Source organism: Acromyrmex echinatior, chromosome 3 (assembly GCF_024713525.1).
Source record: "Acromyrmex echinatior isolate Ae372 chromosome 3, ASM2471352v2, whole genome shotgun sequence".
Classification (NCBI taxonomy): domain Eukaryota; kingdom Metazoa; phylum Arthropoda; class Insecta; order Hymenoptera; family Formicidae; genus Acromyrmex; species Acromyrmex echinatior.
In genome coordinates this window covers 16,285,511-16,304,256 of record NC_141854.1, presented here as the reverse complement: position 1 = coordinate 16,304,256, position 18,746 = coordinate 16,285,511, and the positions used below count along the sequence as shown (strand labels likewise).

General features: G+C 29.3%; 2 protein-coding genes across 5 annotated transcripts in view; both read left to right on the top strand.

The window, feature by feature from the left end:
• The first annotated feature begins 207 nt into the window (after positions 1 to 207).
• On the top strand, positions 208 to 18,698 carry LOC105151222 (bridge-like lipid transfer protein family member 3B). Of its 4 annotated transcripts, XM_087404380.1 has the most exons (19): positions 209 to 719; positions 1,239 to 1,440; positions 1,523 to 1,714; positions 1,826 to 2,051; positions 2,130 to 2,296; positions 2,398 to 2,557; positions 2,715 to 2,972; positions 3,058 to 3,297; positions 3,399 to 3,425; positions 3,849 to 3,941; positions 4,014 to 4,192; positions 4,279 to 4,516; positions 4,753 to 5,960; positions 6,037 to 6,171; positions 6,782 to 6,793; positions 7,859 to 8,230; positions 8,325 to 8,472; positions 8,712 to 8,725; positions 10,113 to 10,328. In XM_087404380.1, exons 1-19 carry the CDS (start codon positions 676 to 678, stop codon positions 10,113 to 10,115), a joined length of 3,918 nt encoding a protein of 1,305 aa, XP_087260506.1. In that variant the 5' UTR covers positions 209 to 675; the 3' UTR covers positions 10,116 to 10,328. The 4 variants fall into 4 exon arrangements, with proteins under 4 accessions (XP_011063109.1, XP_087260506.1, XP_011063125.1 ...); XM_011064807.2 differs by lacking the exon at positions 8,712 to 8,725 and having other exon boundaries at positions 208 to 719; positions 10,113 to 18,698; XM_011064823.2 differs by lacking the exons at positions 3,399 to 3,425; positions 8,712 to 8,725 and having other exon boundaries at positions 210 to 719; positions 10,113 to 18,698.
• Positions 18,489 to 18,746, top strand: part of LOC105151244 (uncharacterized) — a 19,276-nt gene continuing 19,018 nt past the window's right edge. Inside the window, exon 1 of the mRNA XM_011064849.2 lies at positions 18,489 to 18,729. The gene's annotated coding sequence lies outside the window, so the exon portion shown is untranslated. The remainder of the gene's footprint in view (positions 18,730 to 18,746) is intronic.

Genomic DNA, 18,746 nt, shown 5'->3' with positions numbered 1-18,746 from the left:
GAGGATTTAATCAGAATGTAAGATCAACTGCAGTCGAGTATTCCCCTGTTAGGGACTCCGCATAATAAAAGGAACAGAAAACAGAGAATAAGAATTTCAACCTATCAGAAACTGTGTATTCCACAATACATGATTTCTGATAGGTTGAAATTCTTATTCTCTGTTCTCTGTTCCCTGTTCCTTTTATTGTGAGAAGCCTCTTACAATCGAACGACAGGGGAATGCTCGATTGTAGTTGGTTGGTTCTTACATTCTGATCCGGTTTAAACCCTCGATGAAAACTAGGCCTGTTAAAGTCTCGCTACAAATGCTTTAAAGCATTTGATGGACCAATTAGAAGAAAGAATTTTACAAACTGACCAATTAAAAAACGTTTTAAAGCGTTTACAGCATCGCGTTGACTGTATCTAGGTCCCTAGGCTTGTGGCAACTGCGAAGGAAGTTTTTGTTGCATGAGATAAAGATGTGACCATTTCATTCGCGGAGCTATACATATATAATATATACAATATATACACATATATTATTTGTGATGTGTATGTGTGTGTGTGTGATACCAGATCACTCATCACTGTAGATCGTCATAAATATGTGTAGTGTCAAACTAACCATGCTAAGACGTATTAGCTCTTGTTAACTACCATAAGAATTTAGACTCGCCGACACGACCGAAAGATGGTCTCGATTATCAAAAATCAGCTACTGAAACATCTGTCGAGGTACTGTCCGTGCAAACACGATCGATTAACCTACAACACGGTTGCAAGTGACACGCCAAAAAAAAAATCATCCCGTTCAAGTCACACGTCACGTAACACACTCCTTATACTTCCTTATTGTTGAGACATACATCTTATCATTGTGATACAGCTGACGCATCTTTCTTTCCTATGTGTTTGCATAATTGTAACATTCGTAGAGAAGCTTCAAAAATATTCTTTCCTATTGTAATTGACATATTTATCGTCATATGTTACTGATTTTTTCTACTTTTTTTTCAGTAAAAGTTTTGCACATTTAAATTAGCAATAGTTGTATAACCTTGTGCATAAAAATTCATACCTATACTAATTATACCTAATTATATTTATCTATTATGAGTATACAAATTAAATAATTTTCTATAATTTGTATGTACATACATATAATGTATATCATTATTTATTTAACTTATAATTTTTATAACTATTGCCAAGTGATATATTTTGCATGTTGAGCTTTTATATTGTGTATTATAGGTTTACCAAGAATTTATCTGCTGATAAGATAAATTTGAGTACATTCAAAGGTGAAGGAGAACTGTCAAATTTAGAACTTGATGAAACAGTCCTCACGGATCTATTAGAGCTGCCATCGTGGTTAAGATTAACTAATGCTTGGTGCAATAAAGTTTCATTTCGCATACAATGGACCAAACTAAAAAGTGTTCCTATCTTTTTGGTAAATGATAGTTATTGATTATAAATATATGATATAACTATACTAAACTGTAAACTATGTAATTAAAATATTATATTTGCAGAGTTTGGATGAGGTACATATAGATGTAGAAACATGTGAGGATCTAAGAAGCATGTCTTCCCCGCAGGGTATATCATCATATGCTGGTCCTGCAAAGTATTCTTTTATACATAAAGTAATTGATGGAATAACAGTAGCTGTCAATACTGTACTGGTTACATTTAAAAGCCCTGCATTTATTGCCTCAGTCCAGGTATATTATTATACCTACGGTGTACAACATAGAGGATAGTAAACTGAAGATTTTAAATAGATGATCATTTATTATAACATTTATTAAGTATAACCATTTTGTATTATTTAGATGAACCGGATTATGGTAGAATCCAAGTCAGCAACATGGCAGCGTTGTGATCTCCGAACTACTAGAGTAAAGGATCCTGATCGAGGGCAGTTACTTATCTTTAAAGAGTTAGAATGGCAGACTGTTAGAATAGAAGCTCAAAGTACTAAGGATCACAATTTGACACCACTTCGTTTACTTACAAACCAAGCAAGATGTCGAATTACAATAAAGAAAAGGATATCAGGTCTGTGAAAATTGATGTAAATATCTTGATAGTGAATACATCATATTCACTATTGCTAAATCATCTATTTTATTACAGATTGTTTCGTTATGGGCTGTAGATTAGTAATTATCCTAGATGATCTTCTATGGGTATTGACAGATTCACAACTGAAGGCTGCGCTTCACTTTCTTGATTCTTTGGGTGGTCTTATCGAGAAAGCTACTATTCTTGAACGAAAAACAAAAGCTGCAAGAAAGTTAGAGGTTTGCATTTATTCAATTTGTGACTTTATTTAATTTTTATTTTAATTAATTTTGTGTAAAACTCTAATAATTTATTATTAATTTGTCTATCTTATAATAAGGTTTTACCAGAATATCAGGCACAGATATCTCAACAAAGCAGAACAAAGAGTCAATACAATACAGCGATTTCAAAAATATTTACGAGATATGATGTTGTAGAGACATCATATCATTTTCTTTCACAACGCATTGATCTTCACTTATGTGATGATGCTGGTGGTAAGATGAAAAGACACTTGTATTTGTTTTCACATTTATTAAGATAATATTTACTATTTTATTTATATATTTATTTATTTAACATACTTTAATACAATTTAGAATTTTCTGCATTATATACATAGTTTTTACTCTTAACACTATGTTATTAAAATAGGAGGCAGATCATTACATCCTGATCTAAAAGATGGTGGTGCATTACAAATTTCAATAGTTAGATTTCAAATTGATTATTATCCATATCATTTGGCGATGGCGGATAGAAAACATTGGGCCAAATACAGAGAAAATGCTACACCTCATAATCAATGGTTGCAACAATCGTTGAGTTCGTTTCGAAGTCAGTTTATGGATCTTATAGATTCTGGGAGAACACAACATTCTCCTTTAACAAGAAGTCAAGGAAACATAACAGGTGCATATATATCTGAACAGACAAATGTTTGAATAATACATAATTGGTATGACTTTGCGTATTAATTCGATTTTATTTAAAATAGGAAGCGCTATAAAAGGTTCCAAAGAACATTTAGAAAAAAGTAATCAACCACAAAATTCAAATGTTACGCCATCTGAGCAAAAGAAGTCTCAACATCCTAGTGGTAATCCTGTGAAAAATTACGTTTTGGAGCAACTTGCCAAATTGATGACAACGTGCATTATTATCAGGATCGATGATTTTACTTTGTACAAAGTGACAACAACTTCGCGTAATCCAATGCCAAAAGAATTTGTTTCAGGTATTATATGTTTAATACTTAGAGTTATTTGTTTATCAGGCTGTTTATTGAAATAGTCGCATCAAGTTTGACAATAATTATTTTATTTGGTAATTATACAGCTCAAACCAGGAAAAAACATACACCAGGTACAACAAATTAGTAGTTGTTCGTTTGAATGTAACATTGCACATAAAGTTTTTAGCTAAATTTAATTTATTTTAATAAATAGATTTATTTTACTTCTCTTTTTTTTATATATTATGTTTAGTTTATATATATGTTAAAAAATTGAAATTAAACTTTAATTTAATATTCAATGTGCAATGACGTGTACCTAAAAGATATTGATATTACATACTACAAAAAAGTTTCTTAGAGATTATATAAGATATTATATGTTATTTACAAATGGTATCACTAAATACTGTTTAATTTTTTAACAAAATGACGTATAAAATTATCATTGCATGTGAGACCGAATTTAAATAGTAGCTAAATTAAAATTTTCCTTTCGTATTTTAGTCAACTTCCATTACTCCTATATCTATTTAAATTAAATTTTTATTTAGGTGATCGTGATAGATTTAGTCTTCCAGAAGACGTAACAATACTTCATGCTGAGTTTACTTATTACTATTATCCAGGGGATATTACTTTTCCCTGTAAGCAGATATTTTATATAAATTTTTATTCTATTCAATAACTTCATTATTAAACAACGTATAATTTTTTAGTGCCACCACCTAAATTTTATGTACAGCTTAATCCCATTCAAGTAAATTTCGATGTCTGCTCATGCCTTTGGTTTAATTCTTTTGCATTAAATCTTTATCATTCTCTTATGGGAAAGGACAAGCTGAGTTCTTCGCGCTTAATGTATTTTGATGTAAAAATAGAGGCTATACTTCCAAGAGTAAGTTAGAACATATTAGCATATATTTTTATTACTTATATATCATTCCATTCACATTTTAGTAATATTAAAATTTGTATTTTTAGATAGTTTTTGAAAGTCAGCAGGATTATCCAAATCAAAAAGACAGACCCAAGTCTTTGCATATTCAAACCTCTAGAGCGTCTATAACAAATGTTCGATCAACAGAAAGATCTTCAAGAGCGGATTTGGCACAGTGTCTCAATGCGTTTCAAATGGGACAAATGTTCTTTGGTGCAGAATTTCCCAGTAAATCAGGAGATTTTCATGTAGTAACGGATAAATTTCTAGCCCATTGTGCAGGTATGTATTTACGATATTGTCAATATTAACAACACATTTATGCTCATTTTCATCAATGTAGATTAACTTTAATCTCGGTTCAACTTATTCTTCGTCTTTTTCTAATCTTTAGAACTAGAAAAAGACGAAGAGTAAGTTGAACCAAGATTAAAATTAATCTACGTTAGTAGAAATGGACATTAGTTCTTTTTCATTAGTTTTCTTTTTCTCTATCTTCTTTTTGTTTTGTATTTCAGGCACTGATAATATTAGGCAAATACCACCCAATTTCAGTAGCAATTCCGTAAATGAGTTGCTTCGTCAGTTGAACAGAGAACTTTTATGGACAGAGGCGAAAGATGTATGGTGCTGCAACTTGGAACCTGTATGGGGAGATTTTTTCGGAGCACGGGCCGTTGGCCAAAATCGGCCCGTACCGTTTCTAGATGCATTTCCTCTAACACTCTGGTGTTACTTCGCTACAGACACATCAGCCACAGAGAAGCTGTCGCCCGCCGATATTCACGGGCTGGCATATATAAGCAATCTAGTTAGCGTACAGATAAATCATTATCAGTATTTGTTCTTACTTAGATTGTCGGAGATAATCTCCGAGATGGCTACATACTTGGCTGTGGACTCAAATAAGATTTTGAAAGTGGAGAATGGTGGATCATTGATCATAGGCGCATTGATACCGCAGGTGGAAGTGACATTTGTGATGCCGTCGCATACACCTGGTAAGGAGAATTCCGGCGGTGATTTAGAATCCGTTGTGCCTGATTCGTCCAGCATAGCGGACGATTTCGTCGGCCCGTCCACAGTTTGGCATACTAGCACGGTGAGCGCGCGAGTAGATTTTAGCGCTAAGAGAATGAACACGAGCAATGACGTAGAGACACCTCAGAGTGAGGCATCATCAATGATATCAATGGATTATTCGCATTCTGCTCCGACACAACCAGTTGTCACTTTTAAACAAAATGGCACGAAGAAAAGCGATCAGGAGAGTTCAACGAATGCAATGTGGTGCATTCCCGAGAGTTGTGGACCGCAATACAGTAGTGTTAGCAATACAAGCGACGAAAAGAAACATACAACAGAAACCACACATAAGCATAGCAAGTCGGATTCAAACACGCCCTTTATTCCGAATAATTTCAATGTTAATCTTTCATCTATGAAAAAAGGACTCAGCAGTCTAATGACATCGATCGATTCAGCTTTGAAGGCCTCCCCGGAAGATGGTAGCAGCGATACAGTGTCTATGAGAAGCGATGTTAGTTCAGACAGTGAGAATTACGTTTTGGTAAGCCTACAGGATCAAGGGAAAATTGACGCGGTATTCGGCATTGATAACTCGATTAGGATAACGACCGTAGAAGAAGCGACTGAAGTTGTGGAAGAAACGCCGGACACTCAAAGTGAAAAATCTATGGACAGCGTATGCAAAAGGAAGGATCTAGCAAGTATCATAGACAATTGTAAACAAGCTTTCATTATCATCGAAGACAGTAGAAATAGAATTTTTTTATTCGCAGGTTTCCATGGCAACATTCAAGCTGTCAAAAGTTGAATTTATACAACAATCTCGTGATTATTCTTCTGTTATTAAAGTTCAAGTTTCTAATATTGACAATGATGAGTGTTCATCTATTCCTTGGGATGAATTTCAGGTGAGTTAAATTACATTTTAATAGATGTAAAATAAAATAAATATATACATATATACGTTATGCTATATTATTATATAATTATGCTCTTTTTAAACGAACAAAATTCCTTATTAATTGTACTGCTGCAATAAAAATTTATTCTCTTCTTTTATGAAAATTTTGTTACTTTTACATAATATATATAGCTTATTTATTCAGCATCATTTGTGTGCTAATTTAAAGTATCTCAAATATAATTAAATTATATTTATACGGTAAATTTGTATTTTGTAATAACTTTATTGATATTTGAGTTTCAATCATAAAAAAATCACTTTTCTTCACACAATATTTTACCATAATTTTAAAAAAACTGCATTGAACTTTTTGTGATTATAAGTCATAGTAATCCTTTCCAATTAGAGTATATATTTGAAATAGCGGGTTACTTGTGCATAAGCTACTAATACTTGAGTAGTCTCGCAGTAATTTGCTCATTGTTTTTATATTATATAATCAAGTTGATATTATAAATGTATATTTATACGATTTCTGTCTTTTAACTTTTTTTGCATGCCTCTCCCGCGTCTCTCCTTCTCTTGTGAATGTTTTTATGTGGCACTTGTGGCAGGTCAAGAGAAAGGTATTGGCAAAACCATTCATACATTTATTATTAGACACTGTAAAAAAAATGCATGTGTTGGTATTGAGCTACATCACATTGCTGTTATCACACTGTTGATGGATTTCGTAGAACAAAACTTCAATAATGTTTTAATAAATCAAATTATAATATTGTAATTACATAATTATCGTACAGTTATTAGCAGATGCAAATTTTTATTCAAAAAAAGCCAACCACAAATAGAAGTATATTAAAAAATGGCAATTTATATCATATCATATTTATATCACATTACATACAGTGATAATTATATTCTTCTGCAACATTGCTTTATTGAAATGTAATAATTGCATTATATGTTTCTGCTTTTATCTTTCTTGTTCGACAGAATAATTTTAGAATTAATTAAAGAGTATATTATTTTTTATTACTAAATTGGAATGCTTACAATTCTAAATAAGTTACGCTTTTAATTACTCATGATTTCCATACACAGTTGATACAAATTTAATTTTAAAGTTTTTTATTAATTAGATTAATAAAATGTATGGCATGGTATTGTAATAAGCTTGCATTATGATAATTACAATAAGCAATATGTGAAGCTTGATTATGCTAGGCGTTGTAAATATACATTATTTCAGTTTTATACATTTTTTTTGTATATTATTTTTAATGAGGTTTATTAATATTGCTTACATACATTAAAAACGCTTTAGCGCATTGATACGCTTTTGCATCTGAATGAGAGCGTTCTTGCAATTTTTATATATATTAAATTTTAATCTAAAATGTTTTAGCATTTGAAATTTGTTAACATATTTAACAGTAGATTTTTACATGCTGTAATTAATAGATTTGAAAATACATTATTAAAGATGTAAATTTATAATTTGTAACTAACAAAAAGGTATCATTAACTCATTTAGTGTATAAATCATTTCATCTAATTTCGTAATATAATATTTCAATTTGAACAGTAAATTGAACGTAATCAATATGGAAATAGATATTTTATTAGCTGTAAACACAATATTCATAGATCTATCTATATTTAATATGTTCATGGATTCTGTTTGATAGACCAAATTCAGTTCGCGATCTCGAGGCTGGATAGAATTACCGTCCGATTCTGACTGCAGATCACGTATTAAGCTACGTTTGGATCATAGTTTGAAAAATCCAGAGGATTCTCGTAGATTATCGGATGCTAGTCAGAAAGACACGAGCGACAGCAATAGGCCAGCACCTCAAGATCGTACTAGATTGACTGAACAAGACACATCTCGTACATCCGATATCAATGTGCATGACAAAGAGAGTGTTATGAGTTTATTCGAGGATAAATTAGAGATGAGAGTCGCTAATGTAGGAATGTCATTGTCGATGAGCTCGGTAACGGGTTTAGCGGATTTGGCAGAGGACGAGATCATACCTAAACCAATTCCTATGCAGGTAAGTAATTCTCGAAAGATTATTAAGTATATTTCTTGGATATCCTCTAGAAATATAAACTTAAAATTATCGAATGCATATATTATTATTTCAGATATACTTAGAAAATATATCGTTACGTTTAAATGAAGATCGTCCGCCAAATAACATAACTTCTCCAGGCCCGATCCCGATAGATTTGAATATTTCCAAACTCAGGATAGCACGGGACATGAGCGGCGTGTTTCACATTGAACCCGTTGGTAAGTAATGCCATCGTTGAACGAGTCCATTTGTTTCTGCCACTTGCAATTAACATTGAGTTGATTTTTCTTTTCCAATTTTTATGCGATATTAATCTTAGTTACGTCGTTCCTGTGCGCCTGTAAATACATGTACCTGTAAGTTGATATTATATGTAGATTTTTACATTGCGCAAGTGGCAGATTTCTGTTTGGAAGTAATTAATATTATATATTGCGTAATTGTTCTCTGCACCCAGGCGGCCTTTCGAATGTGAGCATTGATATAACACTTGTAGACAAATAGTTTTAGATCTCGCTGCTTATTACTATTGCACAGCTTAACATATATTATTTCAACTAGACATAATTAATATATAGATAAAATATAACATTTAAGCATGAATTATAGTTTATTTTGTATACAAAGAAAAATTTGTTGAGTTACAAGCAGTAATCATTTTACTTTTTATTATGTATTATTTTATACTTTATGTATTGTTAAATTTATATAGGGTATATCTAAAATTGATTATAGCAAAATATTTTTTTATATATTTGAGATTAGTTATTTTTAATAATTTTTTTATTTATACCTAATAAGAGCTGACCGATATAATTTTTAAATTATTTATTACTAAAAAATAGAAAAATGATATATGTACTACATACAATCAGTATTAACATTTTTATTAATAAGTCTAATCATTGCCAATTATTGTCTGACATCTTTGAATGTTTTAATTAATTTTACAGCATACTTTAGATGAAGATCGTTACATTAAATAAAGCTGTCGAGATAATTGTTCCATCGTATATACTTTCTATCTACGCTGCAGCATAATACTTATATATCGTCAATTAAATTTACATCTGATGATTGTGGTAGCCAGTCTAATGTTTCGACATTATTTTCTTTTTTTCATTATCATTTAATAAAAACGGCTCTGATATTTTACACATACATAATAACTGTATGATCTGTTTATCTCTTTCTTTGATATCTTTCATGTCTTACCATGGTTTAGTAGATCATCGACGGTATTGTTTCATATCACTTTATCAACTTGTTTACAAACGCCTTAGACTTTTTTATATATTTTGCAGTCATTCCCGCAACTTTCAGTTCTTTCGGGTGTGTGCAAAGGAACATAACTTTGAATCTTTTAAAATATGCATTATTTATTGTTAAATATGTCATTTTTAGCAAAAGTCAGACAATAACTTTATATAATGCTTCATAGAGAAAGAAAATCCTTCCATTGTCCAAAAATTTTTAATGCAACAGTTTCAAAATTTAAATAGAAGTTTACATGGTCACGCTCTTATTAGACAGACTATATTATGAAGAATTAGATAGATATTGAATCTCAAGTTGGTAAAAAATTCTTTGTCATAAATACATATATCCTAGTTAATGATTTATAATATTTGTCTTATACACCCAAGCTATATCTATTTTTTTATTATAAAAATATATTTTTTATATTTTATATTGCATATATTTAACGTTAGTATGACACATCTATATTTATATTAGTATATTTATTTCTTTTTAATTATTATCTCTTGAAAGAAATTATATAGTGTTATGTTTGTATGTTTTTGGAATATTCAATATAACTTTTAGTAGATCAAACAGCAATTTTTTTTCTTTTTAGTAACTGTAATAGAGGAGACCCATTCAAATATGGCATTATCGAGTGACAAAATGCTTAAGAATGCAGAATGCGAGAGGGAATTAAAAGCTTTAAGACAATCCAGTAAGCAATTGAAATTAGATAACGAAGAATTGAGACGTCGTATGGGAGCTCTAGAAAGATTGTCGGAAGAAAATGCGAGATTAATGCGCGTTAAAGAGGAATCAGATATAATAAGATCTCGTTTGAGCGCCGCAGAAGATGACATTGCGAGTCTTCTGAAAGAAAAAAAACTCTTACATGAAACTATTTCAGAGCTGCGAAATCAAAGACTGGAAGATGATCCTGAAGGTAGTAATAGAGCTTCATGGTCTATTAAGAGATAGCATACCAGTTGTTTTGATTGTTCCAAATGTTGCAGTTCTACTAAGTCTTAATTAGTTATATTTTCTATAAAAAGAGAAACATTTTTTTGACTGAAGTCTAGGATATCTTTATGTAAAGCAAAAAGACTTTCAGTTTATTTAAATAAAATAGTTATCGCTCACGATATAATTTTCAACTTTACATATATGAATTAATGAGAATTAGAATAATTAATTTTTCTGAAAAAACTATCAGGTCTATAACTATTATTTAAGATATATTATTCTCGTAAAATATTATCTGCCGTAATTACATGCTAGTAACTGCCGTTTAGGTCTTTTGCTTAAAATGTAAAACAGTGATAAGAATCATATAGATGCGCAAACTTAAATGAAAAATATCAACTTTCTTATCATGATCGAATATAAGGCGATAAATCGCAATATGTTTCACGAAAATTAGTAATTGGTCATACGATTTTTTAATAAATCGCCTGTGTATTGTTTATGAGTAGTGTTGCTAAAAGTTGTGTATCATATTTTTTTGTATTATGTGCATTATTTTGTTATAACATATGTATATATAAATAATTAACAAATATTTTGTTATTTATCTATATATACATGCTTATATGATATACATATCCTTCTGAAAATGAAATAAAATATATAATAAAGATGTAAATAAATAAATAAATAAAAACGATTTGTTTAGAATATTGATATCTGCATATTGATATTTGTATTAATATCTGCGTTAATAAAGAAGCGTGCTATATATATATTTCTCTGTTTTAAGATGGGAATTAAAATCTACTCGAACAGTATTTGCATGTTTGTGCATTATGCTCATAAAATGTATTTGTATCACGATTTTTTTAGAAGGATATGTATGTACATGTACAGAATAAGCAAGTGCACTAGTCAGTATATCACAGTTTAGGTATATTGATTAATTCTATAATTGGTAATATTTTCATATTTTGCTTTCTATATAATAAGTAAAATCATACTGTGAAACATAATGATTTAAAACAGACGATTATAACTTAATAATATATACTAATTGAGCCTACGGATAGACTTCAAATAAAAATTGTGACCTGGTGGTATCGCATTATATCATGTACATAATTTTGTATTGACTGATTTAATAATTCATCAAATGATGAAAATTATAAATAATAATGATATGATGAAGGTGGGACGTATCAATAAGACTGTATAAAATTCGGATATGTTGGTCTACAGTAGTCGCACTAGAATCCTTCAGATAATTTATATAAACGTTAGAAACAGTGGAATTGACTTGATGAATTTTTAAAAGAGAGAATTATAATACGATGGATTGCGAATGATGATCCTTTTAATACAAGATTTGTTTTAATTTACAATTGGTCCCAATAATAGCTTTCTTAGAGTTTGATTTTGATAGATTTAGTTTCTATAACGGATTGCTGGTCGATCCTACATAAATGGAAAGTATTTTTTTAGCGCATACGAATACATGATGCGATTGAAATTTGTTTCATAATGTAAATTTTTGCTCTTAATATACATATTTCATGTATTATAGATACGTCATTTAGATAGATTTCCATTTAGATGCGGCTTTGAACGGCGCGTTCTCTCGGCAAATATTTTCTGATAAACAAATACAAATGTCATGATTGTATATCTATGTGATGATGTAATTGCTTGAAACGGTGCAATACAATGTAGTTATGTAATATTTGACTAGTGAACGCAATGACTGAAGGTAGCAATTGTGTCTACATATATTAATATGTAGGCTTTTAGAAAAGAGTGAAAGATAAAAGTTGAAGTTTTTGTTACTTTCAAATATACGGATAAGCTTTTTATAATGCACATATCATATCTACAATGAAGAGTTTGCTTATATGTATAACACATTTATATATGATCTGATAACATTTTATATTGCAGAAACATATTCTCCTTGCGATTTAATTGTATTGATGTCTCTTTTTTTTCATTTAAGTCTGATTTAAATCAACTTCCTAAAGTTTGCTCATAGTTCCTTTCTTAAAGAACTACTTTTTTATATTAATACAAATATGTTTAGTAATATTGTATGTATAAATATGTTTTGGTAATAATATATATCAAATATCCTTTTTTTATTATAATATTATAATATTAAACTGAAGTTATATCTTATAAGTTTTTAATCTCTTTGAAGTTTTTAATAACTATACTTTAAATACACCTTATAACAGGAGTATTTTATATATTATGTATTTTTTTAATATCTACTTATTATAATTTTTACATTATATTTCCATTATAAATGAAAGATTATTTATTTTCTTCTTCCATTTTTTTACATAAGAGTTGCATAAAAAGGCTTTAATAATGTATACCAAATATGTATGTCGAAAATAACGAAGAGACTTTATATAATCTTATTGTTTAACTAACCACAAGTGCTATGTAACTATATATCAAATGAAATTACTTTAAATGGCGGAAAACCTGAATTCTTCCTTTTTATATATATTATATATTTAAGTACTTATTTATATTACATAACATATATAACACAAACTTCAGGAAGTTGAATGTGATGAATTAATTATATAATAAAATCGATAATATTATACTTTAGAATGCGTTTATAGTTTATAATTATTTAGGTCTTTTCCAATATTTACATTTTTATGGTTTATGGTTATGTTTAGATAGTGGATTACTATAAGATTCTTGTATTGTTATCCGATTTTAAACGTTGTTGTGTTACCTTTATTTCAGCCATATGTATTATTTTGATTTGATAATACGTTTTTGATCTTAACATTATCAACAGGCAAAACTTTTCGAGTGTTTAATTCCACGACACTTACACAACTTTGTACTAGTTACTCTAGTTAGTAAGATTCTAAAATATGTTGCATATATAAATGAAATATATATATATATATATATATGTATGTATATATGTATGTACATATATATATATATATATATATATATATATTAGATAAAAGAAGGGAGAACAATCATGCCATTTAGTGCATGAGTGATGGTCCCATTTCGTAAATTCATATCGTATATTAACGGTCGTGTAATACATTGTCCGAAGTAACGATGCAGCCATAATTTACGAAATGAACCTATTTTATATATTAACAGAAATATAGTACATATATTTGAAGATCGTCATTTCAATATCAAAGTGCTAAGGATCCCAAGAGTGGGTTGTGCAATTGTTCTACATTCATTTAAATGGAGAGTATAGATGAATTGACGTACGCTTGCTACGTTTCCTATCTTTCCGCAGCTTTTGTTGTGAAACATTATTAGATAATTTACATAAGATAAATAACATTGAGGATACAACAATTTGTTCAATGTAACACGTATGAATTATAATTATAGCTTTGTTTCAAACATAGTGAATGTGGCGTATTTTGAAATATATTATTTTAACAAAATATATTTCAGCAGCAATATTAAAAAAAATGTTATTATGTAATCAGGATTTATTAATATGATATGTGGGCAAATGAGTTATACAAAACCTTGGTAATACAAAAATTTGGTAATACACACACACACACACACACACACACACACACACACACACACACACACCCTCTAAATTCTTTGAAGTGGAATTTTACTCTAAAAAGTGAAAACTAAGCCAGTACTGATGAATAGTAGCTTAATTTTCAATCTTTAAGAGTAAGCTTTCATTCTTTAAAGTGAGTATATATATATATATATATATATACGTATATATTTATGATATATATACATATATACGTCTATATATATATATATATACACATATATATATATATATATATATATATATATATGTCCTAAAGGAGACACTGTGTATTTCAACGACAAATTGTACGAATATAAGTGAAATTTTAATAATTATATTTTAGCTTTTTCGTGGAATTAAAAGAAGCGATGGCCAAAATGTAGTTTCATCTTTTTAATGTAAAGGAGATGAATATCACTTTCTCAATAAAGTTATACAAAGATAACGAAAATTCAATTTTTTCTATACTCCTGTTTGCATGATATCCCCGAAACACACACACACACACACACCACACACACACACACAGTGTGTCTAATTGTAACTTTCATATCGAATTAAATATCTTGAAAAATATAAAATATACAACGCACAAATATGATAAAATATAGACCATAAAAAAATTCAATTTCTTTTATAATAATACGAAAGTCAAGGTAATTTTTTAAAATAGAATTGTAAAACCTTTTTTCATAGTGATTTCTTTAATGATTTTGTATATAAAATTATTAAGGTAGAGATATCGAAAAATAGTTTACGAGATATTTTACAATTTATACTTGTGTAAAATATATAATATATTGTAAACTACCCATTTTTTATAAACGTGCATTAAGAAGGGTTTCACCTGCATTGGACCCAAAATTGAGTAATATTAAATATTTTTTTTTAATTCTTCGTCAATTTTTTAAAAATTTGCAAGGGTTATTTATTATTACGTTTGTGTTTATTATACTTATGATTCTTTTTATTAAAAGATTAATTATTTTATTTTCGGAAAATTTTATGAAATTAGTGTCTATGATATCTTATCTTATTTTATTTAAAACAAAAAATCAAAAAATGTTATAAAAAACATTTTTCTACGAGATGAATCTCGATAAAAAAAATTTTAAAAATTGCCAAAGTTAAAATTTAATAAATACAATGAGTCTTTTATATTTTTTTTTAATTTTTGGATGCGCCTAAAAAATGTTTAATTTGAAAAAGTCAATAATTTTATAAGTTCACTCCCAACAGAAATTTGTTTAACGAAAGCAACTTCTCTAAATTTGAACTCGATTGAATAATTATTTCTCGAGATATGATGCTCACTGATTTTGAAAACGTCGCATCGTTTAGAAAAAAACGCGTTCAAGATCCGGTTTTCTTAAATATTTCTAATTGTTACAAAAATGAAACGGCATCTGTCAATATACACAATACTTCGCAAATCCACTTTCAATGGAAAGTCTTACCTGCTCGGCAAGGAGTCGCTTTCCTGATTTATGACTATGATTTATGATTATTTGGTAAGTCAAAAGAGAGAGGAAAATATTTTCTACCTGTCTATACGTGACTGCTTTAAGATCTTGCAACTTTATCAGTTTTGAATATCGCATATTAGAATATTCTTGAAATATAAAACTAAGAAAATACAAAAAATACAAAAAAAAATCGATTTTTTTCAATTCATTCAAGCGAAACCTATCTTTAAAAAATGTTTTTGTACGAAAGTTAACTTTGTTTATTTTTCTGAAATTTGCAATGTTTATTTATTATACATTTGTGTTTACACATAATTTTTTTATGAAAAAAATTAATTATTTATTACATTGTCAATATGAAATTATGCTCCGCCACTTGAAATTCTTTTTAAATTGGTGAGCTTGTTTTATTTTATCTGAACCAACAAAATTATAAAGCATGTTACAAACATTTTTTTTCTATGGGATGAATCTTGATGAAAAAAAATTCTAAAAGTTGCTGAGGTTACAGCTTAACGAATACAATAAAGTACGGGTTTTTTTTTTATTTTTGGACGCGCCTAAAAAATATTCAATTTAAAAAAGTCAGTAATTTTATGTGTTTACTCCCAGCAAGAGTGACCGCAAAAATTGTCCGTTTTTGAGTTCTCGATTTTGCGATTGAACTCTGTGTCCATAACTGACATAATTTATTTGAAATAAAAAATATAAAATAGATTCCAAAAAATTATTTAAAATTGATAAAAACTGATACACCTTACTTAAAATATTAAATAAGAAATAGGGATCAGAAGAGGTTATTTAAAATAATAAATATTAAATAACTTTTTAATTTTTTCTTTATTTAAAATATATTTTTAATAAATTTTGATAAGATTTTTAATAAGATCGAGCTTTTTGTGCCTATAAATTTTTAAAACGTCACGTCGTTTAGAGAGAAACGCGTTCAAGGTTGTCCGGTCTTTTTAGGTTTTTCCTAATAGTTGTGAAAGCTCGGCACCTGCCTGTTTCGCATATTCTTTTTCAATAGAAAGTTCGCTCAGCAGGGGATGGCTTTCTTAGATTGCTTGCACCTGTTTGGCAGGCCAAAAGAATAAGACAAGTTGAAGACTCTTTTATCGTCATTTGGCGATATATGGCAAAAAAAGATCAAAAGAGCTGAAAAGGTCAAAAGAGTCGAAATATTTCATTAGCTCTTTTGACCTATTTTTTGATGTCTTCAATATGTCCTACTTTTTTGCTGAATAGTTGTAAGTAAGGAGCTATTCTATGCTGAACAAAGGGCGGATTTTCCTTTGAAAACAGATATGCGAAATAGTCAGATGCAGATGATTTCATTTTTTGAAAGAAAATCGAACGACCTTCTCTCTAAACGACCTTCTCTCTACACGATTTTTTCAAAATCGGTGAGCACTGTATCTCGAGGAACAATTTTCAAATTTGGAGAGATTGGTTTCAGAAAATAAATTCCTACATATGTAAAATGAATATCAGAAAGTTGTATATATATCTGTTTTATTATATTTCTTAAGGACCTCTACAGCAACAATGCTGCAACATTGCAGCAATAATATTGCATGTTGCAGCAATATTGTAGCGTTATTGCAACGATATTACTGCAAATTCTGTGCTATATGGGATTGTAAAAGCATAAAATACATACATTTATATTTTAATTGTGTTCATAACATTCTGTTTTTATTGAGCAACATATTTTTATAGATTATTTTATTTGCAATTATTATTTTGGTATAAACAAAAATCTAAATTTTTTTGTATAAGTAAGTACTTTATTACACTGAGAAAAAAATTCTGATAATTCAATTAAAGTCTATTACGGGTTGTCACTAACATAAGCGATTAATTCATGTATATTTTTATTGACATTTATTTCTGTTAGTGATAGCCCGTAATATAGATTTTAATTGAAATCAATAGCATTTGTTTCTCAGTGTAAATATTAAAAATGACTTGTGCAAAATTTCATTGAAATTCACCAATTAGTTCGTAACAAATAAATATTTTGTTTATTTATTTATAAATATTCTTGAATTTATAAAGTACTTATATAAAAAAATTGAGATTTTTATCATTATTTTATAATACTTTTCCATATATTAGAGTACAAATTTAAAAAATATAATAATATTTTTTTTATTGAAATATTTTTTAATTCAGATAATAAATCGTCTCTAATTTTTTTTAAATGCAATTTGGAATAAAATGTAATTCTTTCAAGTAATTCTTAACAAATTGTATTTGCCTTACAACCTCTTTTATTAATTTACCATTTATATTTAATCATTAATATTAAATGTACACATAATATATTATTTTTTATTCGTACAATTTCCTTAAATTCTATATATGTATATATATTTCTCACAAATCAATTAGTTTATAAAAAGAAACAGTGTGAAAAGTTTTCATTGATTCATCATGTACAGAGACGCTCGTTTGAGACATAGCAACAAAAAGTTTAAGGGCGCGTCTCTCTTTTGAGAGGCTTGTTACCAGGTGACGACAAAGGAAATCCTAACGCGTCCTTTGCAAGCCTCTCAGAAAATCCATGTATATGATTTATTCTATTTTTAAAATTTATATTTCATCAATGTGCATATATATTAAGAGTATGTTATATATGACTATTCAATTATAAAAATATTTAATTTAAAAATTGTCATTCGGAGAGAAATAAATGATATTTTCGGAAATGCAGCGCGCGCGTTGGAATAAAGTTCAAAGTGCATCAATTGTATCTTCTAACAAGCCGCCATAACGGCGTTCGGCAACGCTGGTTGCGTTCAGCAGAAAAAGCAACTTTACAAGTATATGAAATTCTTGAATATGATTGGTCTTGCTCGTAGTTCCTCCACCAGATCTAAATCTATAAACCAATCTGTTTTTTCTGTTGAATGCAGCTATTGGCTGCAATGCCTCCATCGCATAAACTGCAGCCCCCTCCACAGTGTGCCTCGGCGTTGCAGCGTCATTGGCGTTGCGATGAGTGGGATCGCTGCAGTCCCTGCGAAGTAACGCTACGGGATAGACGTGTTGACGGGGTACCGCTGCATATCGACAAGATAGCCGATAGCGATATCGACGAGGACTGTTGAGGACAAGGAAAGGATCGAGCAACGCGTATTCGAGCAGATTTCGTGTGCGCGGTAAAGGCGATTGAAAAAACAGGGAAAACAGAAGAGGTGATCAAGGAGGTCATTGCGGCCAAGTGTGTAAGTATACATGACGA

Coding starts and splice junctions, on each gene's coding strand:
- LOC105151222 (XM_011064807.2), top strand. CDS start 676: ATGGTCTCGATTATCAAAAATCAGCTACTGAAACATCTGTCGAG. Junction 2,052..2,129: donor AATAAAGAAAAGGATATCAG/GTCTGTGAAAAT, acceptor ATTTTATTACAG/ATTGTTTCGTTATGGGCTGT. Junction 5,961..6,036: donor TATGCAAAAGGAAGGATCTA/GCAAGTATCATA, acceptor TTTTATTCGCAG/GTTTCCATGGCAACATTCAA.